Source organism: Bos mutus, chromosome 2 (assembly GCF_027580195.1).
Source record: "Bos mutus isolate GX-2022 chromosome 2, NWIPB_WYAK_1.1, whole genome shotgun sequence".
Lineage (NCBI taxonomy): Eukaryota > Metazoa > Chordata > Mammalia > Artiodactyla > Bovidae > Bos > Bos mutus.
In genome coordinates, this window is record NC_091618.1 from 109,368,976 (window position 1) to 109,396,663 (window position 27,688).

Below are 27,688 nucleotides of genomic sequence, written 5' to 3' on the forward strand. Positions count from 1 at the left end.
ATAGCTTTGACTAGATGGACCTTCATTGGCAAAGTGATGTCTCTGCTTTTTAACACACTGTCTAGGTTTGTTATAGCTTTTCTTCCAAGAAGCAACTGTCTTAATTTCATGGCTGCAGTCACCGTCCACAGTGATTTTGGAGCCCAAGAAAATGGTCTGTCACCGTTTCTATTGTTTCTCCATCTATTTGCCTTGAAGCAATGGGCTACACTGTAAACTCCATGAAAGTTATGGACCATCTTTCACTACATCGTTACCAGTGCCTATGCCTAAGCAGGCACTCAATACAGTCTTGCAAATGAATGAATGAAAATGTTTGATATTAGGTTTTGTTGGAACAAAAAAAGTTCCAACAAAGTGAACTTTCTGGTGTAGCATATAGACACCTTTATGTGATTGGACTGGCTGCCACCAGAAGAAAGACTGGAGACTGCTCCTTCCAGCTACTCTAAATACTGGAACCTGAATCCTTGGCCCTGGCTACTTTCAGTTTTTCTCAAAGCTCCAAGTTAACCCAAACTGTACCAATTAGTCCCTGGGGCTCCAGAGTGCTCTCCTAAGGGGTAGAATGGAGTTCATGGGAAAGTAGCCCCTACTTCTGGCATTTTGAAGGTAACCTCAACCCCAGACCTATAGCTTTGTTGTATTCTCTCCAACATCCACCCGCAATTCCACTCCACAATTAGGTCCTGGGCTGGGGAGAGCTACTGAAAGAGGGAGAAAGGAGGTCCCCAATCCCTATATCTGGTTCTAAATCAGGACTTAAGGAGTTTGTCTAGAGAGAAAACTCTCGGGAGTGTCTGTGTTGGGGGTGGGGCTAGGGAGACAGGTCTAAGGAAAGAGGGAAAAGTGGCCCGGGCGGTCTCCTCGGAGAAGCCTTCCCACCTGCTGCAGGGGGAGCCTCGGGTAGGAGTGCAGCCGCGCCCGCGCGCCCGCGCGCCCACCCCGCTCCTGCCCGCAGCGCGGCCCCGCCATCCGTGAGTTCCCGCGAGTGGCCCCGCGCCCCAGCCGCGTGGGGGGCTGTTCGGTTGGAGGCGGGGAGCAGCCGGGGCACCAAAATAGGAGCCGCTTGTGGGCTGGAGCTGCGCTAGCAGGCAGCCTCCGCCGCGCCTCTTCCAAAGATGGTCAGAGGGTCCGGAGGCGCCCCCGCCCCCGCTCGCCGCTAGCCCGCAGGTCCGCACCGCGTCCCGGAGCCACTGCCGGAGGTAGGTGCGGAACGGACCCGCCGCCCGAGGCCAGCCGGCGGGGAGCGAGCGGGGCCAGACGCGGGAAGCGAGGCCACGCCGCCTTCCGAGCCCGCCTGCGGCAGAGGCGCGGAGACAATGGCCGCGCGGGCGGCGGGCCGGGCCGAGCGCGGGGCCGTCCGCGACGCCGTCCCCACACCTGTGCCGCGGCCCGGGACAGATGGACGCGGCACCCGGCCCAGTGGACGGCACGCGGCGCCCTCGAAGCGAGTCCCCGCGCCGGCCTCCGGGCGGGGCGGTCCCCGGGCGGGAACGCCGGCTCCGGGCCCAGGCGCGCGGCGCACGGAAACCCCTGCGGCAGTCCGCGGTGGTGGCGCGGGGATAGAGGGGCCGCCGTCCGGCCGCTTTACTTTCTGTCCTTCCTTGAGCAGAAAGGCACAGGGTTTCCCTTTTCCGAGATTTCTTCTAATCAGTTATATTTCTGTCATCCGTTTCCTGGCAATCGATGCGACTTAAAAGGAAGACGGAGCTCGGGAAAAAGGTTGAATTGGGGCCGGCCAAGGTCCAGCCTCGAGTGAGGTGACCTCTTGGACGCTTGGATTGTCAAATGTGAGGTCTCTCTAGGACCCTAACTCGGGGCAGATTGAAGAGATTGGGTAAATGAGGTAGCAAATAAATATCTCTTTTTGAGAGGACCCACTGAACAATCCGGGGGCCTCGTATCAGACTACGAGCTACCCTGAAATTAAATTGACCATCAAATAAATTATGAAATAGTCTATCCACGTTTTGCATTTGTGACTTAGACTGCTAAACTTAGTCTATCTAGTTTTGCATATGCGATGTTAATCAATCATTGCAATGACAGGAATATTGGGCACTGATTATCTGGGATAATATGCAAAATTGAAAACACGTTTGTTTCATGTTTATTGCAGCCATGGCTCTAAAAGGACAAGAAGATTATATTTACCTTTTCAAGGATACCACGCATCCAGTGGATTTTCTGGATGCATTCAGAACATTTTACTTGGATGGATTATTTACTGATATTACCCTTCAGTGTCCTTCAGGCATAATCTTCCATTGTCACCGAGCTGTTTTAGCTGCTTGCAGCAATTATTTTAAGGCAATGTTCACAGCTGACATGAAAGAAAAATTTAAAAATAAAATAAAGATCTCTGGCATCCACCATGACATCTTGGAAGGCCTTGTAAATTACGCGTACACTTCCCAAATTGAGATAACTAAAAGAAATGTTCAAAGCCTGCTTGAAGCAGCTGATCTGCTACAGTTCCTTTCAGTGAAGAAAGCATGTGAGCAGTTTTTGGTAAGGCACTTGGATATTGATAATTGTATTGGAATGCACTCCTTTGCAGAATTTCACGTGTGTCCAGAACTAGAGAAGGAATCTCGAAGAATTCTGTGCTCAAGGTTTAAGGAAGTATGGCAACAAGAAGAATTTCTGGAAATCAGCCTTGAAAAGTTTCTCTTTATCTTGTCCAGAAAGAATCTCAGTGTTTGGAAAGAAGAAGCTGTCATAGAGCCAGTTATTAAGTGGACTGCTCATGATGTAGAAAATCGAATTGAATGCCTATATAATCTATTAAGCTATATCAACATAGATGTAGATCCAGTGTATTTAAAAACAGCTTTAGGCCTTCAAAGAAGCTGCCTATTAACTGAAAATAAGATCCGATCTCTAATATACAATGCTTTGAATCCCATGCATAAAGAGATTTCTCAGCGATCCACAGCCACAATGTATATCATTGGAGGCTATTACTGGCACCCTTTATCAGAGGTACACATATGGGATCCTTTGACAAATGTTTGGATCCAAGGGGCAGAAATACCAGATTACACTAGGGAGAGCTATGGTGTTACATGTTTGGGACCCAATATTTATGTAACCGGGGGTTACAGAACTGATAACATTGAAGCTCTTGACACAGTGTGGATCTATAACAGTGAAGGTGATGAATGGACAGAAGGCTTGCCAATGCTCAATGCCAGGTATTACCACTGTGCAGTCACCTTGGGTGGCTGTGTGTATGCTTTAGGTGGCTACAGAAAAGGGGCTCCGGCAGAAGAGGCTGAGTTCTATGATCCATTGAAAGAGAAGTGGATTCCTATTGCAAACATGATTAAAGGTAAGTGCAGACTGTGTTTATTCTGTACTTTTTAGGTGTTTGAGATTAGACAAAGGGTCTCTCACAGATAACACTATAAAAAATTTATCACTTTGGAATGCTACCTTGGAGCTATAGTTGGATTATACAAATCAAATAATGCTACCTAGAATGTTCTAAGTAAAAATGTAATATAGCAGTCCTCAACTTGACTGAGAGTTATTTGGTCAGAGTATGCTACCCAGGCTGGAAAAATAATGTTATTTATATAAGAAAACAGTCTAATTCATTGTACCTACTCTAGAGCCTGTTTTGAATCTATATCTTGCTTTCAGTCAAGAATTTATATTTAAATCAAAGGCTAAATGAAGAGAAAAAGCTGGGTGGTTTTATTCATGTTTATTTATTATTATTATTATTTTTTTGCTTGCTCTTGAAATCAAAGCTTTTGAGTCTTGCTTTTAAATATTCGCTTTTTTTTTTCTCATCATCTGATCATCTGTCTTTTAAAAGGTCTTTCATTAAAACCTTGAAAGGTTTGGTCCCTGTAGGGTGTAACAAATTACATTCTTTCAAAAACTAGAGGACATATAGCCTCTGCTCTTTGTGATTCCAGTCATATCTTAGAGGGTAGAGGAGAGGGGCAGATCCCCTGTCTCCTGCACGCAGCCCACACAGCCATGTACACAATTGGGTCTCAGTATTTGTCTGATAAACACTGTTTTTTCTGCTGTTTGGTACCAGATTAGCCTTGTTGTTGTTCCCTCCTACTGGAAGAAAAGTTAAGCTGTAATCTCATTTATTTCATTACATATATTCATTGGTGCTGGGGAGTTGCACACAAACTGGTAGGTTGTTACTAAATTTGAGTCATTTTATCCCAGATGTTTCTTCCCAGGCCTTTCTGTTTCTTTTTTAATGCTAGCAAGGGTGTGGGAATCTGACCTGGCCTGGGAATCTGACCCGGTGTGATCCTTGGATGAGAACAGGAAGCCTGAGACACAAAATGGTCTTGTGACCAGGCACACTGCTTCTGAGGCCAAGCTGCCTGGGTCTATATCTAAACCTCTCACTTACTTGCTGGTGAGCTTAGGCAAATCGTTTAATCTCCCTGTGCCCCAGTTTTGCCATCTGTACAATGGGGGTGACAACATTACATGGTTTAGGGTTTGAGGGGATTAATTTAATTTATGCTTGTGAATCACTTAGAACAGTGACAGGCATAGAGTAAGCACTCAGTAAGGGTTAGGCATTATGGTCATGAACACTAAAATGTTTATTTATTTGGCTGTGCTGGGTCTTAGCTGTGGCACGTGGAATCTTTGACCTTTATTGCAGCATTGGGATCTAGTTCCCTGACCAAGGATTGAACCTGTGTCCCTGCACTGGGAACGCAGAGTCTTAACCACCGGACCACTAGGGAAGTCCTGGTCATGACCATCCTTATGGAAGGACGTGTCAGCTTTGATAGGGCAGAAATACCTTTCATATTCCATTACAACCTCTCTCCTGCATGCCTAAAGTTTCCGCAGTAGTTGGCAGGATGGGAGAAGTGGCTTCAAGCTCAGTGCTGTTGCTGCTCTGGTTTTCACTCTGCCTGAGCTTGACTCCCCCATTTACTAATTCCCCTCCCTAGAGTGGCTCTAAATATCCTAACTCCTTTCCTAGGAAAGAAACAAAGAAAGTTCAAATATTTTAGCAGCTGTTGTAAACCTGGCTATATTTCTGCCTCTGCTTCTTAATGATAAGATCACAGTTTCGGTGGTTTTGTAGTTTAGAGTATATTTCTTTGAGGGCTGAAATGTATTACTTTATGAAATGTTGTTAAATCATATTTGAAACAGTGTTTCTGGAAAGAAAAATGCAGCAAGGGCGTCTACACCGTCAAGAAAGCCGCAAGTGTTCTCACATTAGCCTTGAGTGGAATGGAAGACCCTCTGACACTGAAGTCCTCCCCTACCTCCTAGCTGGGTCTGAAATTCCAGAGTTTTATATTTTTTAACTTAAATTTCGATTCTTGATTATATCTGACCATCCCTGGGAAGGGTAACACTTCTGTCAGTCAATTGCACTTTCCGCAAGTGCTGGTTCTGACGGGTAGACTCATGATGAGCTTTGTTTCCCGTTTGTCTCTAGAAAGAATAGCACTATGTTCCCCAATTTGTTTTATTTTGTAGTCATGAAGTGAACTAGCAGCTTTCCCTGGTCATGAGCACCGAAATTGGGCAGAGTCAAATTTCAAATTCATTTCCTTTTTTAGTTTAGTCATGTACAGAGAAGAAATAAATACTTGACTGTTCAGGACTTCCCTGGCGGTCCAGTGGTTAAGACTCCAAGCTTCCAGTGCATGGGAGGCAGGTTCAGTACCTGGTGGGGGAACTAAGATCCCATGTTGGACTCGGTACAACCAAAAAGATACATTAAAAACAAATACTTGGCTGTTTAGAAAATCCTAACTTTTTTCTCTTTCATCATAGCTACACTGCTTACAAACTCGCTTTTGTTTTGGAGTAGAAATGTACAGGGAGATTGAACTGCACCTTGCACAGAATGGGCTAAGTAAAATGTTGCTTGAAAGACTAACCTGACGTTTTCAACTAAAATGAGTCTCCTCATCTTTCTTCCTTGGAGAAGGCAATGGCAACCCACTCCAGTACTCTTGCCTGGAAAATCCCATGGATGGAGGAGCCTGGTGGGCTACAGTCCATGGGGTCGAAAAAGAGTCGGACATGACTGAGCACTTTCTTTTCACTTTTTTCTTCCTCATGTCTTCTTCCCCTGATGAATCCACTTCCTCTTTATTTTTCTGTGGCATCGGTGTTTCCCAGTTTTCTGCGCTCAGGACCTCAGAATGAGTCTTAGACGCGTCAGTCTTTGAAGCCCATCTGTTCTTCTGTGTCTCTTACCTCGGTATCCTTCCCTACACTCAAGGCCCAGTCTAAGTCAGACCTCGGTACTTTGCACCTGGGCCAGTACCTCTCTCTTTCTGACTCTTGCCCTTCTATTTCTGTAGTCCCTCTCTTCCTCTGTTTAAAATGTCCTGCTGAATTAATTGTATGTTTCTTAGTCGGGCATGAGGATCTTTTGCTGTGTGGCTTCAATTTACCACATCAGCTTTAATTCCCACACGACAGCCCCAGGAGTGCCACCTGCCTGCTCAAGTGCTGGGGATCAATCTGGGCTGCATGACATTGTCCAGTGAATCTTTGTGTTCCCCTTTCCCTCCACTTCAGATGGCTTTCTCTTATCTCTGCCTGCCGAAGGCCACCTACCAAGGCCCAGGTCAAATTCTGCCTGCCAAATTCTGTGATTCCCCTAGACCAAGCAATGTCTCCTTGCTCTGAACACTCACAGGAGTTCTCTACCCTGCATTCTAATTATTTGTATTAATGTCTCACCCCTCCCTTAAAAAAAAAACTGAGGAAGCCTTAAAAATTTTTTTTCCTATCCTTTATAACTCCTGGGACAATGCCTTGTGTCTAACGTCCATTTTAACAAAAGCAATAATAAACAGTCCAATATTCACTGCAAAACCAAAAGACCAATCTGAAGATGTGATTTTAATTTAACACACAGGCGTAGGAAATGCTACTGCCTGTGTCTTACATGAAGTTATCTACGTCATTGGCGGCCACTGCGGATACAGAGGCAGCTGCACCTATGACAAGGTCCAGAGCTACAATTCAGATATCAATGAATGGAGTCTCATCACCTCCAGTCCACATCCAGGTAACAAATTACTGTCTCAAATAGTACGTGTTGTGATGCCACTTATCAACATAAAAGATGGCTAAGAATATGCTGGAAGTAGACAGTACTAAATTTATAGTACACTACACTTGGATATAATTAAAAGGCCCAAAATAGTCACATGTTCATCTGACAACAATCACAATTAACTTATTCCAATTCGAGGACATCTACAGATACTTTCCCTGATGTCTTTACATGACAAATATTTTAAGCCTGTGTGGTTAAAAGTATTAGTTCTTTTAAAATTTTTTTTACAAAGATTCTGTTCTTCCGTTTCCTATTCCTTAGTTGTATGCTTTTTTTCATTTACTACCTGTGTTACAGAAAACAGAATTTTTATGGACAGGTAAAAACACTAGTCTGTCAAGTAGGTGGGAAGGATATCTGTTAATTCCTTTTAGGAGGTGATTTTTTTTTTTTTTAAAGAAGCATGTTCTTTGTGGGTTTCAATAGGTGTGAAGCACTTACTCCTGTGATTGCAGGGCTCTTTGTCGGCCTTAACAGTCATCAAGGAGCTTGTCTGCCCACAAAGGGTGGCCTGCCTTCTGTGGTGTCCTTTGTTCTTTGGCTTGTCTCTTTGGGTAAGGCTCAGGGGAAAGCATAAACCTCTTACAGTTATGCCATCTGGTTAAGATTCTTTTCATTAGGAAAGTTTCATGTCACCGTATCACTATACTACTTTGAATCATTTTCCATATGGCATCAGGCCATATGTCAGTCCATATGTCCATATGTCAGTCACTGGAGAGCATAATCAAAATTCACAAGCTTGACCCATCTGAGAAGAAGAATAATAGCTAACCTTCTTGAGCACTTTCTATAGGTCAAGTACTGCCTAAGCACTTGGCATGAAATACTACCTTAAATTCTAACTACAGCCCTGTGAGTTGGTGTTGTTTACCCCTCTTTTACCCCATATTTGAAAATGGAGGCTTAGAAAGGGTAAGTAGCTGTGCCAAGGTCACGGTTTGGAAGTGGTGGGTCAGGATTCAAAGTCAGGAAGTTTGAGTGCATTAACCTGTGGCATAACCAGCAAGTAGTCTTCCTCTCTGGAAGGGAGCAGGCTCTGCTGCTTTTAACCAATGCAGCTAGTTTGCCCGTGCGTCATGTGTGTTGTGTCATCTCACAGTTCAGGGCGAGCACACCTGAAGCTGGGTCTGTGTCTCCATGTACAGGACTTCCACAACAATCAGCCAGATGCTGTCCTGGCTCTTGAAGACATCATGGAGGCAGTCATCCGTCTCCTAGTAGTTCAGATGTATTATCCTAGAATCCCCACAACGTTCTGTTATAACTAGTGAAATTATGGTAGAGAAAAACAGTAACAGTCATATTGAATGCAGGCATGCCTTGTTGTTTTGTGCTTTGTAGACATTGCATTTTGTACACACTGAAGGTTTGTGGCAACCCTGCCTTGAGAATTCTGTCAGTGCCATTTTCCCAACAGCCTTTGCTCACTGTGTCCTGTCCCATTTTGGTAATTCTCGCAATGTTTTCAAACTTTTTCATAATTGTTATATTTGTTCTGGTGATCTTTGATCAGCAGTCTTTGATATTCTATTCTAATTGAACTGGCATTTTTAGCAATAAAATATTTAAAAATTAACATATATCTATTGTTTTTCTAGACATAAAACATTATGCTGCTGCTGCTGCTGCTGCTGCTGTCACTTCAGTTGTGTCCGACTCTGTGCGACCCCATAGACAGCAGCCCACCAGGCTCCCCCATCCCTGGGATTCTCCAGGCAAGAACACTGGAGTGTGTTGCCATTTCCTTCTCCAGTGCATGAAAGTGAAAAGTGAAAGTGAAGTCGCTCAGTCGTATCCGACTCTTACTGACCCCATGGACTGCAGTCTACCAGGCTCCTCCATCCATGGGATTTTCCAAGCAAGAGTACTGGAGTGGGGTGCCATTGCCTTCTCCAATAGACTACAGTATAGTGTAACCATAACTTTTTATGCCCTGGGAAACCAGAAAATTTGTGTGGACCCTTTATTGTGATGCTCACTTTATTACTATGTTCTGACCGAACTTCAGTTTCTTCAAGGTATGCCTGTAATAGCTAAGATTAGACACTTTACCCTCTGAGCCACCAGGGAAGCCTAAGTATGTGCCAGGCACTAACTTTTCTAGTACTTTCACATGTATTAATCCAGTGAAAGTGTTAATCACTGAGTCATGTGCGACTCTTTGCAAACCCACGGACTGTAGCCCATCAAGTTCCTCTATCCATGGGATTCTCCAGGCAAGAATACTGGAGTGGGTTGCCATGCCCTCTCCAGGGGATCTTCCCAACCCAGGGCTCAAACCCAGGTCTCCTGCATTGCAGGCAGATTCTTTACCATCTGAGCCACAGCAGTCCTGTGAACTAGATACTGCTACTGTTTTATAGGTCACTGATGCACACAGACAGTGAAGAGGTTGCCCGTGGTCAGCTAGCTCAGGCTGTTGTGAGTTTCAGATCCAGGCAGCCTGGCTGGGAGCCCACGCTCTGAACAACTACGTTGTTACTTCATTTGATCCTCATGTTAACCTAAGTTAGATATTATTCTGACTTATCTTTACAAAGAAGATCCAATATATGAAAAGTCAGATCAACAAATCAGAGGGCAGTTGTCCACACTAGAAGCTTAATTTATATTTCATAAAAGGATTGCTTTAAAAATAAATCTTCCATAACACACTTAAACTGGATATGGCTTGTTGACTGATGGAGAGCCACTGCAGGTGGCTTAGTAAGACTTAAGCCAAAGGATGTAAAGCCATGGCAAATTGAAAAATCAGTCAGAAATGAATATTAAATTACATTATCAATCCCTGGGAACATAGAATTCCACATGGAGCATTTTGATTCATGTTGAACATAAAATGAGAAATGAAGATATATTATCACCTATGTTGTATATCTTCTGTTTGGCTCTCACAGTGTTCAAAATATTTTTTAACTGGCTTGTTATCAATATTTAAAATTCAGGAGATTTCAAATAAAAATCATTATTTCTGGCCTTTAGGAAAATTGCAAGATCTGTCATCATATTCCTTCCTGGCAACAATCACTGGGGCCAGGTAGTGGCTATTCCCTTCAGATGAGGCTTCCATTTCACCACAGTCTATTCCATGCTTCTCACATCATAGGGCTTGAGGGGGGCTGCTGTATTTCTTACCCCTGCCTGGAGAATCCCAGGGACAGAGGAGCCTGATAGGCTGCTGTCTATGGGGTTGCAGAGTCGGACACGACTGAAGCGACTTAACAGCAGCAGCAGCCTGCTTCATTCGGCTAATCTGTTATCTCCTTGGCCCTGGGAAGCGTTTGGATCTACATCCTCTGAATTATGGCAACTTAGGCTTCCTATGGGGCTTCCCAGGTGACTCAGTGGTAAAGAATCCGCCTGCCAATGTAGGAGATGCAGTTCGATCCCTGGGTTGGGAAGATCTCCAGGAGAAGGAAATGGCAACCCACCCCAGTATTCTTGACTGGGAAATCTCATGGACAGAGGAGGACTATTGGGGTCGCAGAAGAGTCAGACGTGACTTAGTAACTGAACAACAACAACATGCTTCCTATATGTTTTAGGAGCATCTCCTGAGAAGCGTAAAATGCCAGTCATGAGTCTACCTTATAGATATGTAGCTTAGACTGCAAATAAATGACTATTATTATTTTTTAAAGGTAATATAAATGTTATCTTTTTTCTTAATGCTTTTAAGGGTGATTGCTTTGTATAGTTGAAAGACAGGGGAGTATAATTCCATCAAATTCAAGATAACATTTATTGAGACCTTACCTTGGGAAAGATACCATTCTATTGATAGTTATTACATGAGACATTAAAGATGATTAATTTTACTGCCACAGGAAGTCAGAATATAGTAGTAAATACACATACATAACAGGAACACAATCTTACAAATAGGTGCTATTGAAATTGAGGGCAGAGAGAGCATCAGTCTGATTAAGGGGATCTGACAATCTTAGGAGGCTTCCAGGAGTAGGTTGTTACGATTTAGGCTTTCTGGCAGAAAGTTAGCCAATGAAGGAATGCTAATGGGAAAATTCCAGGTTTACTCCAGTTCTTGGGAGTAGAAGTGTGAGTGAGATGCAAGAGGGAAGAATGAGAGACCAAATGACAAAGTTTATTTGAAAATCATGTCACGGAAGGCTTTGAATGGCCTCCATAAATTTTAAAAATAGAGAAGTACCAAAGTTTTCAGAGCAAGAGAATGCTGCATTGTCAGTTTTAGTTTTAAGAAAAGAGTTCCTTTGAGAGTAGACTGGGAGAAAGATGGCAGGGAGGCCTACTCAAGCTATAATATGCCAGGTAAGAAATACTAAAAGCCTGCAGTGGCAGGAGTAGAAAACAGGCAGGTGTGAGGAATAGTGTAGGTTCATCGTTGATTGAATGGTAGTGATCACCCCCTTGGGTGATTGGACATTGGGGATAAGGGCAAGACTCTCTGGCTTATTGACTGGCAGCATTGAAGTAGCAACCAATGGGAGGGGAGAAGTGGAGGGATGATAAGCTCAGTTTTGAGCGAAATGTCAAGAACTAGTTACTCAGACAGTAAGGAATCTGCCTGCAATGCAGGAGATCAGGGTTCAATCCCTGGGTTGGGAAGATCCCCTGGAGAAGGGAATGGTAACCTGTTTCAGTACTCTTGCCTGGAGAATTCCATGGACAGAGGAGCCTGCTGGGCTAGAGCCCATGGGGTTGCAAAGAGTTGGGCACGACTAGACAACTAACCAGAGAAGGCAATGGCACCCCACTCCAGTACTCTTGCCTGGAAAATCCCACGGACAGAGGAGCCTGGTAGGCTGCAGTCCATGGGGTCGCTAGAAGTTGGACACGACTGAGCGACTTCCCTTTATTTTTTCACTTTCATGCATTGGAGAAGGAAATGGCAACCCACTCCAGGGTTCTTGCCTGGAGAATCCCAGGGACGGGGGAGCCTGGTGGGCTGCTGTCTATGGGGTCGCACAGAATTGGACACGACTGAAGTGACGTAGCAGCAGCAGCAGCAGGACAACTAACACAACTTAGAAGAGCTGTCCAGAAAGCAATGGGAAGTGTGGTTCTGCAGTAGGAGGAAGAACGTGGGTAAATACAGAGACCTGGGCATTGTTTGCTTAGAGATGATGGCCAGGTGTGGAGGTGAATAAGATGCCTTGGGAGGTTGGGACTAACAACACATAGATGAGCAGAATCTTGAGAAACAGCATTAGTTAAAGGAGGAGCTGAGAAAGAAAGAAGAATGTGTGAAGAACCCAGGAGAAGCAGTAAGTGATAGGGAAGAAAAATCCGTGGAGAGCTGTGTCCAGTGGGGAGAATGTTCTCTCTTGGCTCTGCCCTTTATTTACTTATCTAATCTTGGGCAGCAGCTTAAGCTCTTGGGTCTTACTTTCGAGCAAAATAAGGACGTTAGATTAGATAAGCTTTACAGTTCTTTTCAGTGAGAAAAAAAATCTTAAGTAAAATTTTTAAAGCATTTTTTAAAAAGTGGATATTGAATACATGAAAATATTATGGTTGTTTCTGAATGCCTGCATGGCTTTGTTCCGATCACTCTTGTAAAACTGAATATCGACTGCCATGTTTTTATAGTGAACATTTGTGTGTAAACTCTGAGCTGTTTTCATACTGGGTTTGAAATTGCTCATTCATTCATTTGTCCAACAGATATTTGCTGAGTGCTTTCTAATGCTGTGTACAGTGCTAGGAACTCGATAAACAAGATACAGTACCTTAGCCTCAGTAGCTTCATAGAGTGACCAATAAGAAAAAAGTCAGTTACAGCTGAGCAGGTTTCCACCAACTAAAACAGAACATTATGTTGCATTTGGGTAATGGGAAAAAATACCAGGAATCATTTTATTTTTATACTTTTTAAAAACTGAGATGTAGTTTATGTACAATATAAGTTCTAGATGTATAATATAGTGATTTACAATTAAAAATTTTTTATACTCTATAGTTATTATAAAATATTGGCTGTATTCCCTGTGTTTTACAATATATCCTTCTAGCCTATTTTATACATAATAGTTGGTACTTTCTTAATCTCCTACCCCATCTTGCCCGCCCCCTCCCGCCCATTCCCTCTCCCCACTGGTAGCCACCAGTTTGTTCTCTAGATCTGTGAGTCTGGTTCTTTTTTGTTGTATTCACTAGCTTGTTTTATATTTTCGATTCCACATATAAGTGATTCATGCAATATTTGTCTTTCTCTGTCTGCCTTGTTTCACTTAGCACAATATTCTCCATGTGTGCTAAATTGCTTCAGTCCTATCTGACTCTTTGAGACCCTATGGACCATGGCCCACCAGGCTCCTCTGTCCATGGGATTCTCCAGGCAAGAATACTGGTGTGAGTTGCCATGCCCGCCTCCAGGGGATCGTCCCAACTCAGGGATCGAACCTGCATCTCTTATGTTTACCTGCATTGGTGGGAGAGTTCTTTACCATTAGTGCTACCTGGGAAGCCCTAATACTTTCCAAATCCATCCATTGTTGCCAATGGCAAAGTTTCATTCTTTTTTATTGTGGAATAGTATTCCTTTTTATTTATATATATATATATATATATACACACACACACACACACACAAATATATACACACCATATCTTTTTTATCTGTTCATCCATTGTGTTTTTTTGCTTTGTCATTTAAAAAAAGTTTATTTGTTCATTTTTATTGAAGTTTAATTGATTTACAATATTGTGTTAGTTTCAGGTATACAGCAAAGTGAACCAGTTATATACATGTATATCTCCAGTCTCATTTAGATTCTTTCCCCATATAGACCATTTACAGAGTATTGAGTAGAGGTCCCTGTGCTATACAATAAGTCCATATTGTTCACCTGTTTTATATATGGTAGTATGTTTATGTTAATCCCCAAACTCCTAATTATCTCCCTACCACACTACCCACTTTGGTAACCGTAGTGTGTTTTCTGTCTGTGAGTCTATTTCTATTTTGTAAATAAGTTCATTTCTATAATTTTTTAAGATTCTACATGTAAGGGATATCACATGGTATTTGTCTTTGTCTACTTTCCTTCACTTAATATGATTATCTCTAGATCTATGTTGCATTATTTTATTCCTTTTTATGGCTAATATTCTATTGTATAAATATATCACATCTTCATTCATGTCCCCATAGACATTACATTGCTTCTATGTCTTGGCTATTGTAAATAGTGCTACAATGAACATTGGGGTGCATGTATCTTTTCAAATCATGGTTTTCTCCAGATGTATGCTTAGGAATGGGATTTCTGGAAGATAGGATAGTTCTATGATTAGTTTTTTAAGGACCTCCATACTGTTTTCCATAGAAGCTATACCAATTTGCATTCCCACCAACAATATAGGAAGGTTCTATTTTTTCCACATCTTTGTCAGCATTTATTGTTTGTAGATTTTTTGATGATAGCTATTCTGACCAGTGTGAGGTAATACTGCATTGTGGTTTTGATTTGCATTTCTCTAATAATTGGCCACCTCATGCGAAGAGTTGACTCATTGGAAAAGACCCTGATGCTGGGAGGGATTGGGGGCAGGAGGAGAAGGGGACGACAGAGGATGAGATGGCTGGATGGCATCACCGCCTCGATGGACATGGGTTTGAGTGAACTCCGGGAGACGGTGATGGACAGGGAGGCCTGGCGTGCTGCGATTCATGGGGTCACAAAGAGTTGGACACGACTGAGCGACTGAACTGAGCTGAATAATTGGTGATAATGAACATCTTTTTATATGCTTTTTAGCCATATGTCTTCTTTGGAGAAATGTCTGTTTAGATCTTCTGCCCATTTTTTGATTAGGTTGTTTGTTTATTTGATATTGAGTCACACAAGCTCTTTATGTATTTTGGAGATTAATCTTTTGTAAGTTGCTTCATTTGCATATACTTTCTCCCATTCTGAGGGTTGTCTTTTCATTTTGTTTATGCTTCCTTTGCTGTGCAAAAGCTTTTTAGTTAGGTCCCATTTGTTTATTTTTGTTTTTATTTTCATTACTCTAAGTGCTGCAAAGAGTCGGACACGACTGAGCGACTAAACTGAACTCTAAGTGGTGGATTGAAAAAGATCTTGATGCAATTTATGTTAAAGAGTGTTCTGCTTATGTTTTAAGAGTTTTATAGTAAATAGCCTTACATTTAAGTCTTTACTGTATTTTGAGTTTATTTTTGTATATGGTGTGAGGCAGTGTTCTGATTTCATTCTTTTCCATGTAGCTGTCCAGTTTTCCCAGCACAACACTTATTGAAGAGACTTTTTTTTCTCCATTGTATATTCTTGGCTCCTTTCTTGTAGAATAATTGATTATAAGGATACAGGATTAACATACAGAAATCTATTGCATTTCTATACACGAACAATGAAAGAGAAAATAAACAAACAATCTCATTTACCATAGCATCAAAAAATAAAATGGCTGGGAATAAACCTGCCTAAGGAGGTAAAGACCTGTGCTCAGAAAACTAAAGCACTGATGAAAGCAATTGAAGATGACGCAAACAGATAGAAAGATATACTGTGTTCATGGATTGGAAGAATTAATATTGTTAAAATGACCACATCATCCTGAGGCAATCTACAGATTCAGTGCAATCCCTATCAAAACACCAAGGGTATTTTTCATAGAACTAGAACAAATAACTTTAAAATTTGCATGGAAAGACAGAAAACCCTGAATAGCCAAAACACTTTTGAAAAAGAACAGAGTTGGAGGAATCAGTGACTTTGGTCTATACTACAAAACTGCATTAATCAAAAGAGTATAGTACTGGCACAAAACAGATACATACATCAATGAATCAGAATAGAGAGCCAGGAGTCACTTTATTTTGGACATTTTTGTTGCTATGGAAAGATTGAGATTCTTCTTTAACATGAGTCACAAAATGATGATTTTTTTGGTAAGATTTGAATAATTAAAAAATAGCCTACAAACCTCACTGTTGAATCATTTATACCAACTGATAAAATTTTTGTATCATCATTAATTTTCACAGTAACCATTTAACAGAATGACTCATAATTTATATAAATAACATGTCACAAGTACTCAAAAAACAATGAAATCCTATAAAAATTATAGATTTATTTAACTGAAAAGGAATAAATGGGTTTTCAGAGGTGGGATAATTCTTGGATGTCAGAAACTGGAGAACATCAGCATGTGGACTCAAAGCAGAAATACCAATCTTCTCAGAATTTTCCTTATGCTTTGAAGCCTAAATAGCAACAGCTTTACTGAGAAGAACCTGTCTTCCCTACTTACAGGGAAATCAAAGAATGATTGTGCATTCTTTCTAAAGAAAGCCTTTAAGTTTTTTTTCCATCAAGTATTGGGAGTGCTTATTTGGGCACAGAGGGTACAAGGTACAATTCATTCATTGATCCAACAAGCGTTTACTGAGTCCTTACAAGGTGCCAGACATTTGCCATCCTCCAAATAGGATGGAGTATTGGGCAGGACACAGGTCCTGCACTGCTGGAAGGAAGAGAGAGACTATAAACAGGAAGCACATCAGATCGTAAGACGCGCTACAGAGAGAATTAAAGTAGGGTGGTGTGGTAGAGACAGCTGACTGGTTCCTGCAGGTTGGATGACAGGAGAAGGCCCAGTGAGGAGTTGACAGATGAGAACTGAATGACGAGAAGCAGGCAGCTATGCAAAGACCTGGGAAAAGAAAAGACTTCCAGACGGAAGGAACAGCTCAGCAATGGAAAGCTAACTCTTCATTTATTTGCTGTAATAGTCATCCCACTGACAACTCCTGCTCTTCCTCAGGTCTGTAGTTGATATTCCATAGAATGAACTCCCAGGCTGGGAGTGATGTGAGCACTACGACCTGGGATGTTAGAAACAGGGCTGGGACTAGCGTCAGGCAAGCGAGACGCCTGAGGCACAAAACGGAAGGAGAAACTTGGAGAGGAAGCACCTCATCATGGTCTGTGCTCTAGGCACATCACTTGCCTCATCCTAGTCACAGCCCTGGGAAGAAGGGAGAGGAAGTGAAGTTGCCAGAGATCCCAGTGCCTTGAACAGCCAGCAGGTTTGGATGTGGAGGGGGGAGATAAAATGGAAGAAATTAAAACAGCCTGGAAGGCTGAACCCCCAGAAGTGGACTCCCAGCTCCAGGACACAGACCTCACACAGCAGCCCTCTGCCTTTGAGCACCTTCCACAGCTTCTAAAGGTCACAGACTGTAGTTCCCCCAGTAAACTGGCTTGTGTTTCTCTAACTTCTTGTGTCTTTAACTTAACCAGCAGTATGAGAGAGGCAAGCATCTGTGGCAGCACGTACCAGCTCAGGGTTAGCTGCTAAGACCCGAAGGATCCTACACCAGTTACCTAGGACGTGTTCATGGCAGAGGGACTCTGCTGCTACACCTTTTACACACAGGCGTAGAGAAAAGGTGCCTGTGCTGGGAAGTTCCCAGAAGGGTAGTGGTCTGAGGATGAGTTCTTCCCAGCACCCTGAGAAGTCAGTTTAAGGATAATCTGAAAGACAGTGGCAGTCATCTGAACTTGATGACTGGAAGTGGATTTTAAGGGTCCGTGTTGCAGTAGTGTGTGCTGGAATCAAAATGTCACAACTACTCTATTTTTGTAAGCCAAATTGTAAAGCATTATTACATCACTACCCTAAGGTTTCTCTTCTGTTTGTTGACTCTAATAAAAATGTGCTTTCTTTTTTCTTTTTAATAGAATATGGATTGTGTTCAGTTCCATTTGAAAATAAGCTCTATCTAGTTGGTGGACAAACTACAATCGCAGAATGCTATGACCCTGAACAGAATGAATGGAGAGAGATCGCTCCCATGATGGAAAGGAGGATGGAGTGTGGTGCCGTCATCATGAATGGATGCATTTATGTCACTGGGGGCTATTCCTACTCGAAGGGGACGTATCTTCAGAGCATTGAGAAATACGATCCAGATCTTAATAAGTGGGAAATTGTGGGTAATCTTCCAAGTGCCATGAGGTCCCATGGGTGTGTTTGTGTGTATAACGTCTGATCAAGTCCAAAGAAATGACCAAGTAATCACTGTTTCATGGTGTAGTAAGAAAAGAATGTAGGGTTTAGAGTCTCTTACTTGCTACTGTGGCCTGGCACATAACAGGTAAATTATTATTCTTAACCCCCACTCTACACCTCAACCTAGTGATTAATGGTCAAGAAAAATCTTTTGTCTATTTATAGTTGAATAAATCAATGGAGTCAACACCTATAATCTTTGCTCATCAAAGGTGATTTGGAATGCTGGACACTTGGTAAAAGGTGGAATGCCTTTGTAGCAAATTTTTTCTCCTGGTAGCAGCAACACTGGGTGTAGGTCAAAATCATTCTGTGGAATGAGATGTCTCTTATGATCCTGTAATGTAATAGTGTACATTGTTTCCACTTAGCTAGCAAGGAATTTGAAATATAAGGAGGAATATTCTCTACCTCTACAAAATCAACACTTAAGCTTTTTTTTTCACCTTTAGAATTATTTAGAATGGACTTAAGTTTAGTGTTTTTCCTTCGTAGTGTGTATTATTTATTGTTATGATTATTTACTGACAACAGAGATATACAAGATACTGTGCAGAAGATTATTACTATTCATAGAGTTTACAAACTAAAAGAATGGAAAATATGAAAAACTGCAGAGAAAGTAGTTGAATATCTGCTGATCCTAAGAGCTATTTTTAATTTTCAGCTTTGATGTAAATTGCTAGTTTAGGTATCTTTAAGCATGTTAGAAAATGCTCTTTGTTCATAAGTATAGATATGTGTCTGCATATGAAATTGAACTTTGAGCTGGAAAGCATGTAGAACATTGTAATATAGTAGAAAATGCATTGATGAAAAGAAATTTGAATTCACTTTCCACTAACTAGATGTTGTGACTTGGACTGAGTCACTTGACCCACTGTTGGTTGGAGCTTCCCTCCCCAGGCACACTGGTACTGTGGGTGACAGAGGCACCTAGACATGGATCCAGCATCTCTTGGGGTTGCCTGAGGTGGTCTGGGTGGCTGCAGCTTCTGGGCCAGAAACATCTTTGTCCATTTTCTCCATTGTACCTACCATATCACTTTCCAAGTGTGCTGTAACTTGAGAAAAGTTTGGAAGCTTTGCTTAATTCATCTAAACTTAGTAAAATCTGTTAGATCATCTACCCACACTCATCATTTTTTAAGAGGCAATAATTATTTTTAACCTTAAATATGTAAGTGTAAAACTACCTAATTCTTCTGACTTATTTTTACATTTTAGAAGGAACCTGTTTAATGAACTCGTTTCAAAAGGCATTTTAAGTAGATATAACCCTTTGGGAATAAATATGGTACTACATAGAAAGGGCCATAATAATGACCATATCTTTTCCTCATAAATTTTACTCCTTGATACTGTAACCTAAAGCATAACAAACAGAAAGATAAAAGCATGAGGTTGCTTATGTCTGCATTATTTTCAATAACAAGAAATTGGAAATAATCTAAATGTCAAAGAAGAAAGTGGGTTAATAAAAAGTGAAGTCTTATACTGCCATTAAAATAATTGTTCAGAATACTGTGTAGAAACGTGGACATGTCTGTGATATGATAAGTAAAGTAAGCACAATATAAAATGATATGCACACTATCATTATGACTATAAAATCTTCATGCATGTGGAAAGTAATATGCAGAACTGAAATTCACTGTGTTAGTGTAGGGGATACGGAATGATTTTTAAATTATTTAAATACTTTAATATTACTTTGTATTTTCAATAAAAATAAATAAATCACTGTAAATATAGTAAAACTGCTTGAATTGGGGCCAGTTGAATTGAAGAACAGTTAAGCTTCTGAATTAATGAAACAACTGAATTATAGACTATTTCACCCTGTAACTGAATTATAGACAATTTTATTGCCTTTAAGAATATCTGCATTTAATGCTGAACCAATATTTTTTTTTATCCAGTAGTACTTTAGAGAGCTCTTTTATGAACAGATGAGAACAGTTAGAATCGTCTTCACCGCCTTTTCAGCTTGTCCAGATCTTATAAAATCCTGACCCCAGCCTAGCCACTGGAAATTCTTTCCTAACTGTTTCAGCCACAGTACAACTCTCATTGTCACATTTAAGGAATTTAACATTTATATGTGCATATTATGTCTCTGGCTAATTTTGAGATCATGAAGCCCATCTTAGTCTTCTCAGGGTCTAACATTTCATCTGTATATTCTGCATACTTTTTTTCTGAAGGATGATGGTATCAGTTTTACAGAAAAGTATCTGGAGGTGCGTGAAGGATCTTGAAAAATAGTTTGTGATCTGAGGTGTTTTATTTCCAGCTTCTGTTTTCTGCAAAATTTCTTTTTTTTTTTTTTGTTCTTGATATATGTACCAAGAAAGGATTAAGAAAGATAAACATCTCAGTTAGAATTGTTCCAAGTTCCAAATCACTGTTGTATGACTGAGAAATATTTTATTGTAATTAAATGTAAGCCATTGCTTTGGGGGTGGCAAACACTATTTTACAAAATAATTAAAGTTGTGGAGATGATTTTAAGTATAACTTAATTAAGACTCTAAATATCAAAATTTTGAAAGTTGCTGTTTCTCACAAATCTTATTTTTAAACTGCAAGTGAAATAGGATCAAGATCTAGGATACTTCCTTAAGGGCACATTAACCTTTATTTTCACATGCATGAAAAACTTTTTAAGGTCTCTTAATCTATAAGTTCCCCATCCAGCTCTTCTTTCTTTAACTCCTTGCAATTTATTTGTTGAAGAAGCTAGGTCATTTATTCTGTTTTTCCAGGGTTGACATTGTACTGATTGTGTTCCTATTGTGTAGTTTAGCATGTTCCTCTGTCCTCCAAGTTTCCTGTAAGTTTGTAGTTAGATCCAGAAGCTTAATCAGATTCAGATTTCATTTTTCTTTTCTTTTTTTTTGGTCAAAACTGCTTCACAGGTGGTGGTGTGTTCCTTCATCAAATGACAGAATTGTCTCTTTCAGATGTTAGCAGCCATAGATGCTCAACACCCAATCCTTAATTCATTAGGGGTTGCAAAATGGTGATTTCCAGTGCTCTCTCTTCTTGGTGTATTTGTTGAAATATTTCTATAAAGAGAAACCTTCCTTCACTTACTAGTTGTTTACCTGAAGGTATAGTTTGTATGGGAAAGGTAGAAGAAATGGCTTGATTCCTAACTTTGTGTATCAGTTTGCAAAATGAATAGTTGTTAGCATCCTTCAAAGGTGATTTATTAGATTTATTGTTTTTTTAAATCATTATGAACTCATGGATTTAAACACACTTAGCATCTTTCAGTCCATTGCAGTTACTCTTATTGATGCTCTGTTTATCATCATGAGCCAGTGAAAGGCTCTGCAGATTGCTTCCCAGTTCCTTTTGGCACAGCCCCAGTAGTTTTTGACAGTTCCTTTGCTATCTGGTGTGACAAGATTCTCCTGGCTCATCCTGAACATTTCCCACCTCAAACCTATAATCAGCCATTTCTCCAAGCAGCCCTGATTTCTTGCAGTGAAAACTGGTATTTCAAGACCATAGTCTGGATGCTACAGATGCTTATTGCTACTAGATTGTCCCATGTTTCTAGGCCTAAAATTAAAATGCATAATAATAAATATACTAAATACAGGAGAGAAATAATTACAGTTAAAAATTTCTAAGGTCCCAGCATCATCAGGAAGTGGTAAAAGCTCCACAGGGTATTTACCTAGTCTTTTCTAGCCCAATATCTATATCTGTTTTTTCACAGAAAGTATCCTGGTTCTCAAAGTCACCTGGCAGAACAGAATTAAAAAATCACTTTATAATTCATTTTATTCCACTTCTCTCTCTCTCTCTCTCTCTCACACACACACACACACACACATACACATCATTCTCAGAATAATAATACCAACAAGCATTTTGGGTATAAATTTTCAATAATTTTGGACCTCTTCAAAATTCCAAATAGAAAGTAAATGGGGAGGTGAGGTTGAAACTGACTAACTACCACCTGAGACTTTACATCAGACAGAAGAAAAGAATGGTAACTAATCCCAGTCAGGAACTCTAAACGTAGATTGAAAGTGAAGTTTTAGAGCACTTTGTTCTTCATAATTTTTAAAAGTTTCTGAAATACAGTCCTTATTAGAGCTTATTTCTGCTTTTATATCCTCTAGTTTCTAGCAAAAGACATTTATTTTTGGAGGCTCAGCCAGGAGCTTATAAGACTTTTTCGGATAACGTTTCCCACTCAGCCTAACTGCAGGTCCAGAGAACACAAAATTCAGTTCAGTCGCTCAGTTGTGTCCAACTCTCTGTGACCCCATGGACTGTAGCATGCCAGGCTTCCCTGTCCATCACCAACTCCCAGAGCTTACTCAAACTCATGTCCATTAAGTTGGTGATGTCATCCAACCATACCATCCTCTGTCATCCCCTTCTCCTCCCACCTTCAATCTTTCCCAGCATCAGGGTCTTTTCCAATGAGTCAGTTCTTTGCATCAGGTGGCCAAAGTATTGGAGCTTCAGCTTCAGCGCTTCCAATGAATATTCAGGATTGATTTCCTTTAGAATTGACTGGTTGGATCTGCTTGCAGTCCAAGGCACTCTCAAGAGTCTTCTCCAACACCACAAAGGACATACAATTATTTTCCAGTGGTCCTTAAGTTTGAATGGAAACCCAAAGTTACTGGTTTAACAATGCATCTGTTTTTGTTTTTTTAATCTTTGCTTTTAAAAGAAGTTAGGAAAAAAAAAAAAGAGTTAGGAAGGCAACATGGTAGAGTCCATAACCTTGGTCTTTTAAACAAGAAGGAAGTTCTCTTAGAAGGTTTGGGGCTGAAATTGCCCACTGTTTAGAAGCCCCACTGTGTCCAAACATTTCCTCAGCTCCACCAAAATCACAGCACACACTTAGTTCACAGAATTGTTAGAAAGTTTAAATTAAAATTGTGCCCAATATAAATTATTATTCTCTTGGCTGGACACAACTTCACTCTTCCAGTGCATTTTGTGGCTTTATATTTCCTATTTGTGTTTTTCATCAGTGCACCTGTAATGTTTTAAAAGTAGTTCTAACTGGGCATCTTTCCATAATGACATCCGCCTTCTGTGAACCTACTTTTTAAAAGATTTATTTATTTTTGAACCTGTGTTTTTACTCCATAAGTTATAAATAAAGATGTTCCTGGCCATTGCAGTGGATGAGCTGAAGCTTTGAAATCTTTTTCAATGAGGAAGCTCAAAGTTTTATGAGAAAACAACTGCCAGAAAGTAAAAAAAGACATCTCTGGAAGCAGCATAGCATCCTGTCTCATAAATCTAAGATCTGAAACTCTCATCAGACTCCTTCCCTTTCTATAAAACCCAAACATTTAGAAGAACTGTAGTGAAGTGAAGGGAGAGCCACCCACTCAGTTCTCTGTCATCCTAGTCTCAACCTGCAGAGCAGCTTTAGTTCTGCTCTGGTTCTATTTGAGAAATGCCTTGCCTTGTACTCACCAGGTTTTGCTGATGAGCAAATAAATCCCTGCTGACAACAGAAATACCTGATCATGTCACTCCTCTGTGCAAATCCCTGTGATGACTCTCCATTTTATTTGGAGATAATGTCTATGCCCTTCCAGTAGTATGCACGTGTGCTGTTATAGGTGGACACAAAGATGGAGAGTCACATGCTCAGGTAAAAGCTTACAGTCTTGTTATAGACAGAAAGAAGGGGGTAACAGATACTGGAACCATTAACAGTCTCTGCCAGATATTAAAATGCTATAAAGCTATTATAAGCTACTATAATTAAAATCTGGTGTGCTATATTTCAAGATAAAGAAGCAAGGTTAAAACCTCAGGTACTGAAACGTGAATGGAAAAACAGATAATTGGAAAACTTTTATATTACATTTTCGTATGTGTCTGGGCCTATACTGGTGCTCACCCGGAAGGAGTTGTGTCGTTGTTCAGTCTCTCAGTCGTGTCCAATTCTGCAGTGCCGTGGACTGCAGCACACCAGGCTTCCCGGTCCTTCACTACTTCCCAGAGTTTGCTCACACCTATGTCCATTGAGTTGGTGATGCCATCCAACCATCTTGTCCTCTTTTGTCCCCTTCTCCTGCCTTCAGTTTTTCCCAGCATCAGGGTCTTTTCCAGTGAGTCATCTCTTCACATCAGGTGGCCAAAGTACTGGAGTTTCAGCTTCAGCATCAGTCCTTCCAATGAATATTCAGAGTTGATTTCCTTTAGGATTGACTGTTTGGGTCTCCTTGCAGTCCAAGGGACTCTCAAGAGTCTTCTCCAACACCACAGTTTGCAGGGTCACATGGTAACTCTTTCTGTAGTTGTTCAAGAAACCTCCATACCGTTTTCCATAGTGGCTGGACCAATTTACATTCCCACCAACAGTGTAGGAGGGCTCCTTTTTCTCCATACCCTCTTCAGCATTTATTATTTGTAGACTTTTAAAAAAGGTCAGAAGAATTCCTTGTTAGGGGGGAACATGTCTTCCCCTCTCCCGATGGCCCTTCCACGTGGAAGTAGCTCTACTAGCTTAACACCCCCGCCGTGCTTCTTCCTGGAGAAGGAGGAATGGCTATCATGTTGCTGTTGTTCGTTTTTTACTTCCTGTTTTTTTTTGAGATATGTGACATGTCACATACAGCACTGTGTAACATTAAGATCTACAACACAAAGATCTGACATACATCACAGAATAATCATCACAGTAAGTTTAGTGACCATCCATCATCTTATATAGATAAAAATTTAGAGAAATATATAAGACCTTTTCTTTGTGATGAGAACTCTTAGAATTTACTCTCCTAAAAACTTTTATATCTAACATACAGCAGTGTTAATTATATTTATCATGTTGCACATTGCACATTTCCTAGTACTTATTTACCTTGTAAATTGAAGTTTGTATCTTTTAACTGTCTTCATCCAATTCCCCCACCCCACCTCCTCTCTCTAGTAATTACAAATTTGACCTCTTTTTCTATGAGTTGGTTTTTGAAGTAAATTGACCCACCACACTTTATTACTTCCTGATAGACAACATAGTGATTCCACATTTCAAAATAATCACAGTAAGGCTAGTTATATCACCATACAAAGTATTACATTTATTGACTATATTCCCCACACTGTATTTTTTATATCCGTGACTCATTTATTTTGCAACTGGAAGTTTGTACCTCTTAATATCCTTCATCTATTTCTTTCCTCCTCTCACTTCCCCACCCTCTGGCAACCACCTGTTTGTTCTCTATATTTACAACCATTTCTGTTTTGCTACATTTATTCATTTGTTTCTTAGATTCCACATATAAGTGAAATCATACAGTATTTGTCTTTTCATGATTTATTTCACTTAGCATAATACCCTCAAGGTCCATTCATGTTGTCACAAATGGCAAGATTTCATTCTTTTGGCTGAGTGATATTCCGTTATATTAATATATACAAAATCTTGTTTATCCATTTATCTATTGATTGGCATTTAGATTGCTTCCATATTTTGGCTGTTGTAAATAATGCTTGTGTCCTTTCTAATTGATGTTTTAATTTTCTTCAGATAAATACCTGCAAGTGAAATTTCTAGGTCTTATGGTCATTCTGTTTTTAATTTCCTGAAGTATCTCCATACTGTTTTCCATAATGACTGCACCAGGGATGACTTTTCTATTATAATTATTACATTTGTAAAGAATAAACAGGGAAGCCTCCACTAAGCCCTTTCTCTCTCCAAAACCTGTTCTGAGAGGCCTGTAGGTGACCAACATTACCTATGATTAAATGGAGAGATTCAGAATTAGGAAGCCCTCTTTTGTAAGTAAATGTAAGTCACATTCTTTAGCATCAGATCTTATCAGAAATAAAGGTCATACTTTTGATCACCTATCTGCCTAATGCTTTTGATTTATGTCTCAATTGGCTCAGAAACCTGGGTGAAGATGAAGAGTTATTTATCACTCTAATATCTAAAGGCATATCTAGGGATTTATCTTACAGGTGTATTTACGTATGTGTGAAATAACACATATACAAGTTTATCCATTGCAAGATTGTTTGGAGCAGGAGAAGACTGAGAACAATCTACATGTCCATGTAAAATTATTTAAATTAAGACACTACTGCACAATGGAATATTATACAGCCATAATACCTGAGCAAGCTCCAAGATAAAGTTTAAAAAGTGTATTGTGGTAATCATTTCATGATATATGTAAGTCAAATCATTATGCAGTATACCTTAAACTTATACAGTGCTGTATGTCAATTATATCTCAGTAAAACTGAAAAAGAAGTTGGTGATAAATGTTATGAAAAAATTAAATCTGGATGAAGAAGATGGAATGGCAAAGTTGTGAGGTTCTATTTATATATGGTGGTCAGCAAAGTTCTCTCTGATATGACATTTGTGCTCAGGCCTGAAGGAAGAAAGACTAGAACTTTGAAAACAAATAGTTCACAGGCCCTGAGGTATGTATACTCAGAGAACTTTTGTATACTTACTATGTAAAAGGATTTTCCCTAGGCTTAGTTAATTCTTTTAGAATATTTTGCATCTACAAAATCCAGGAACAATTATAGAAAGAAGTATATGCACTCATTAAGCAATAAATTCATAAGAAATACAAAGGGTGAATTTTCATGAGAACAAGTTCATTTTCTTCAGATTAATCTGGAATTTGAGATTGTACAAAGCCTACTACTGGCTGACTCACATGTCCACATTTGATCTTCCACAATACGCTCCTGAAATCCTAAAATGATGAAGTTCTGTCTGTCTCTGTCAGTGGTCCTTTCTAGCACTCTAGGAACTAGAATAAACCTCTGCATGTTCTTTTGAGTCTCCCAAAGTTTGCTTTAGCCAGAGACAAAAGAGGAAGAATCTTTCAAGTTGATAACCCTCAGCTCTGTTTTCAGGGCTTCCCAGGTGGTTTGGTGGTAAAGAATCTGCCTGCTAGTACAGGAGCCTCAGGTTTGATCCCTGGGTCAGGAAGATCTCCTGAAGAAGAAAACGGCAACACACTCCAATATTCTTGCTTGGGAATTCCTTGGACAGAGGAGCCTGGAGCTATAGTCCACTGCGTCTCAAAGAGTTGGACACAACTTAGCAACTGAGCATGCACACAGCCTTGTTTTCAGAGTAAACATATCGAGTTAATGAAAACAGACACTGAGTATTATTTCAGGGGAAATAGCAGAGGACAGAGGGATAGGGGAAAACCAAAAGAGATCAAAAGGTTATTAAACAATCTGGAATTAATGAAAATAAACTTGAAAAAAAAGTTTCAAACTAGTGTATCCTGTTTTTTTCCTGTCCACCCTCAGTAAAGTAAGGGTCTTAGAGAAAGGCACGATGGATTTAACAAGACTCCAAGCTTTCCTAATGCAGGAGGCAGGGGCTGTTTCATTTACTTTTGTATCTTCAAACACATGGTAGGCAGGCCATGTATATTTGTGGAATTAACAATTCATGTTAAACCTAAGCAATAGCAACCATAATTTTCTATATAATACACTACTTGATGATGAAAGTGAAAGTGAAGTTGCTCAGTCATGTCTGACTCTTTGCAACCCCATGGACTGTAGCCT

The 27,688-nt window shown here is 40.4% G+C and overlaps 1 protein-coding gene across 2 annotated transcripts; it reads left to right on the forward strand.

Annotated features, from left to right (window-relative positions):
• Nucleotides 1-782: 782 nt before the first annotated feature.
• Nucleotides 783-26,616, forward strand: KLHL23 (kelch like family member 23). Of its 2 annotated transcripts, none has more exons than XM_070358174.1 (4): nucleotides 783-1,205; nucleotides 2,123-3,337; nucleotides 6,893-7,045; nucleotides 8,698-11,830. In XM_070358174.1, exons 2-4 carry the CDS (start codon nucleotides 2,125-2,127, stop codon nucleotides 9,069-9,071), a joined length of 1,740 nt encoding a protein of 579 aa, XP_070214275.1. In that variant the 5' UTR covers nucleotides 783-1,205; nucleotides 2,123-2,124; the 3' UTR covers nucleotides 9,072-11,830. The 2 variants fall into 2 exon arrangements, with proteins under 2 accessions (XP_070214275.1, XP_070214281.1); XM_070358180.1 differs by lacking the exon at nucleotides 8,698-11,830 and adding an exon at nucleotides 17,794-26,616 and having other exon boundaries at nucleotides 825-1,205.
• The last annotated feature ends 1,072 nt before the right edge of the window (nucleotides 26,617-27,688 follow it).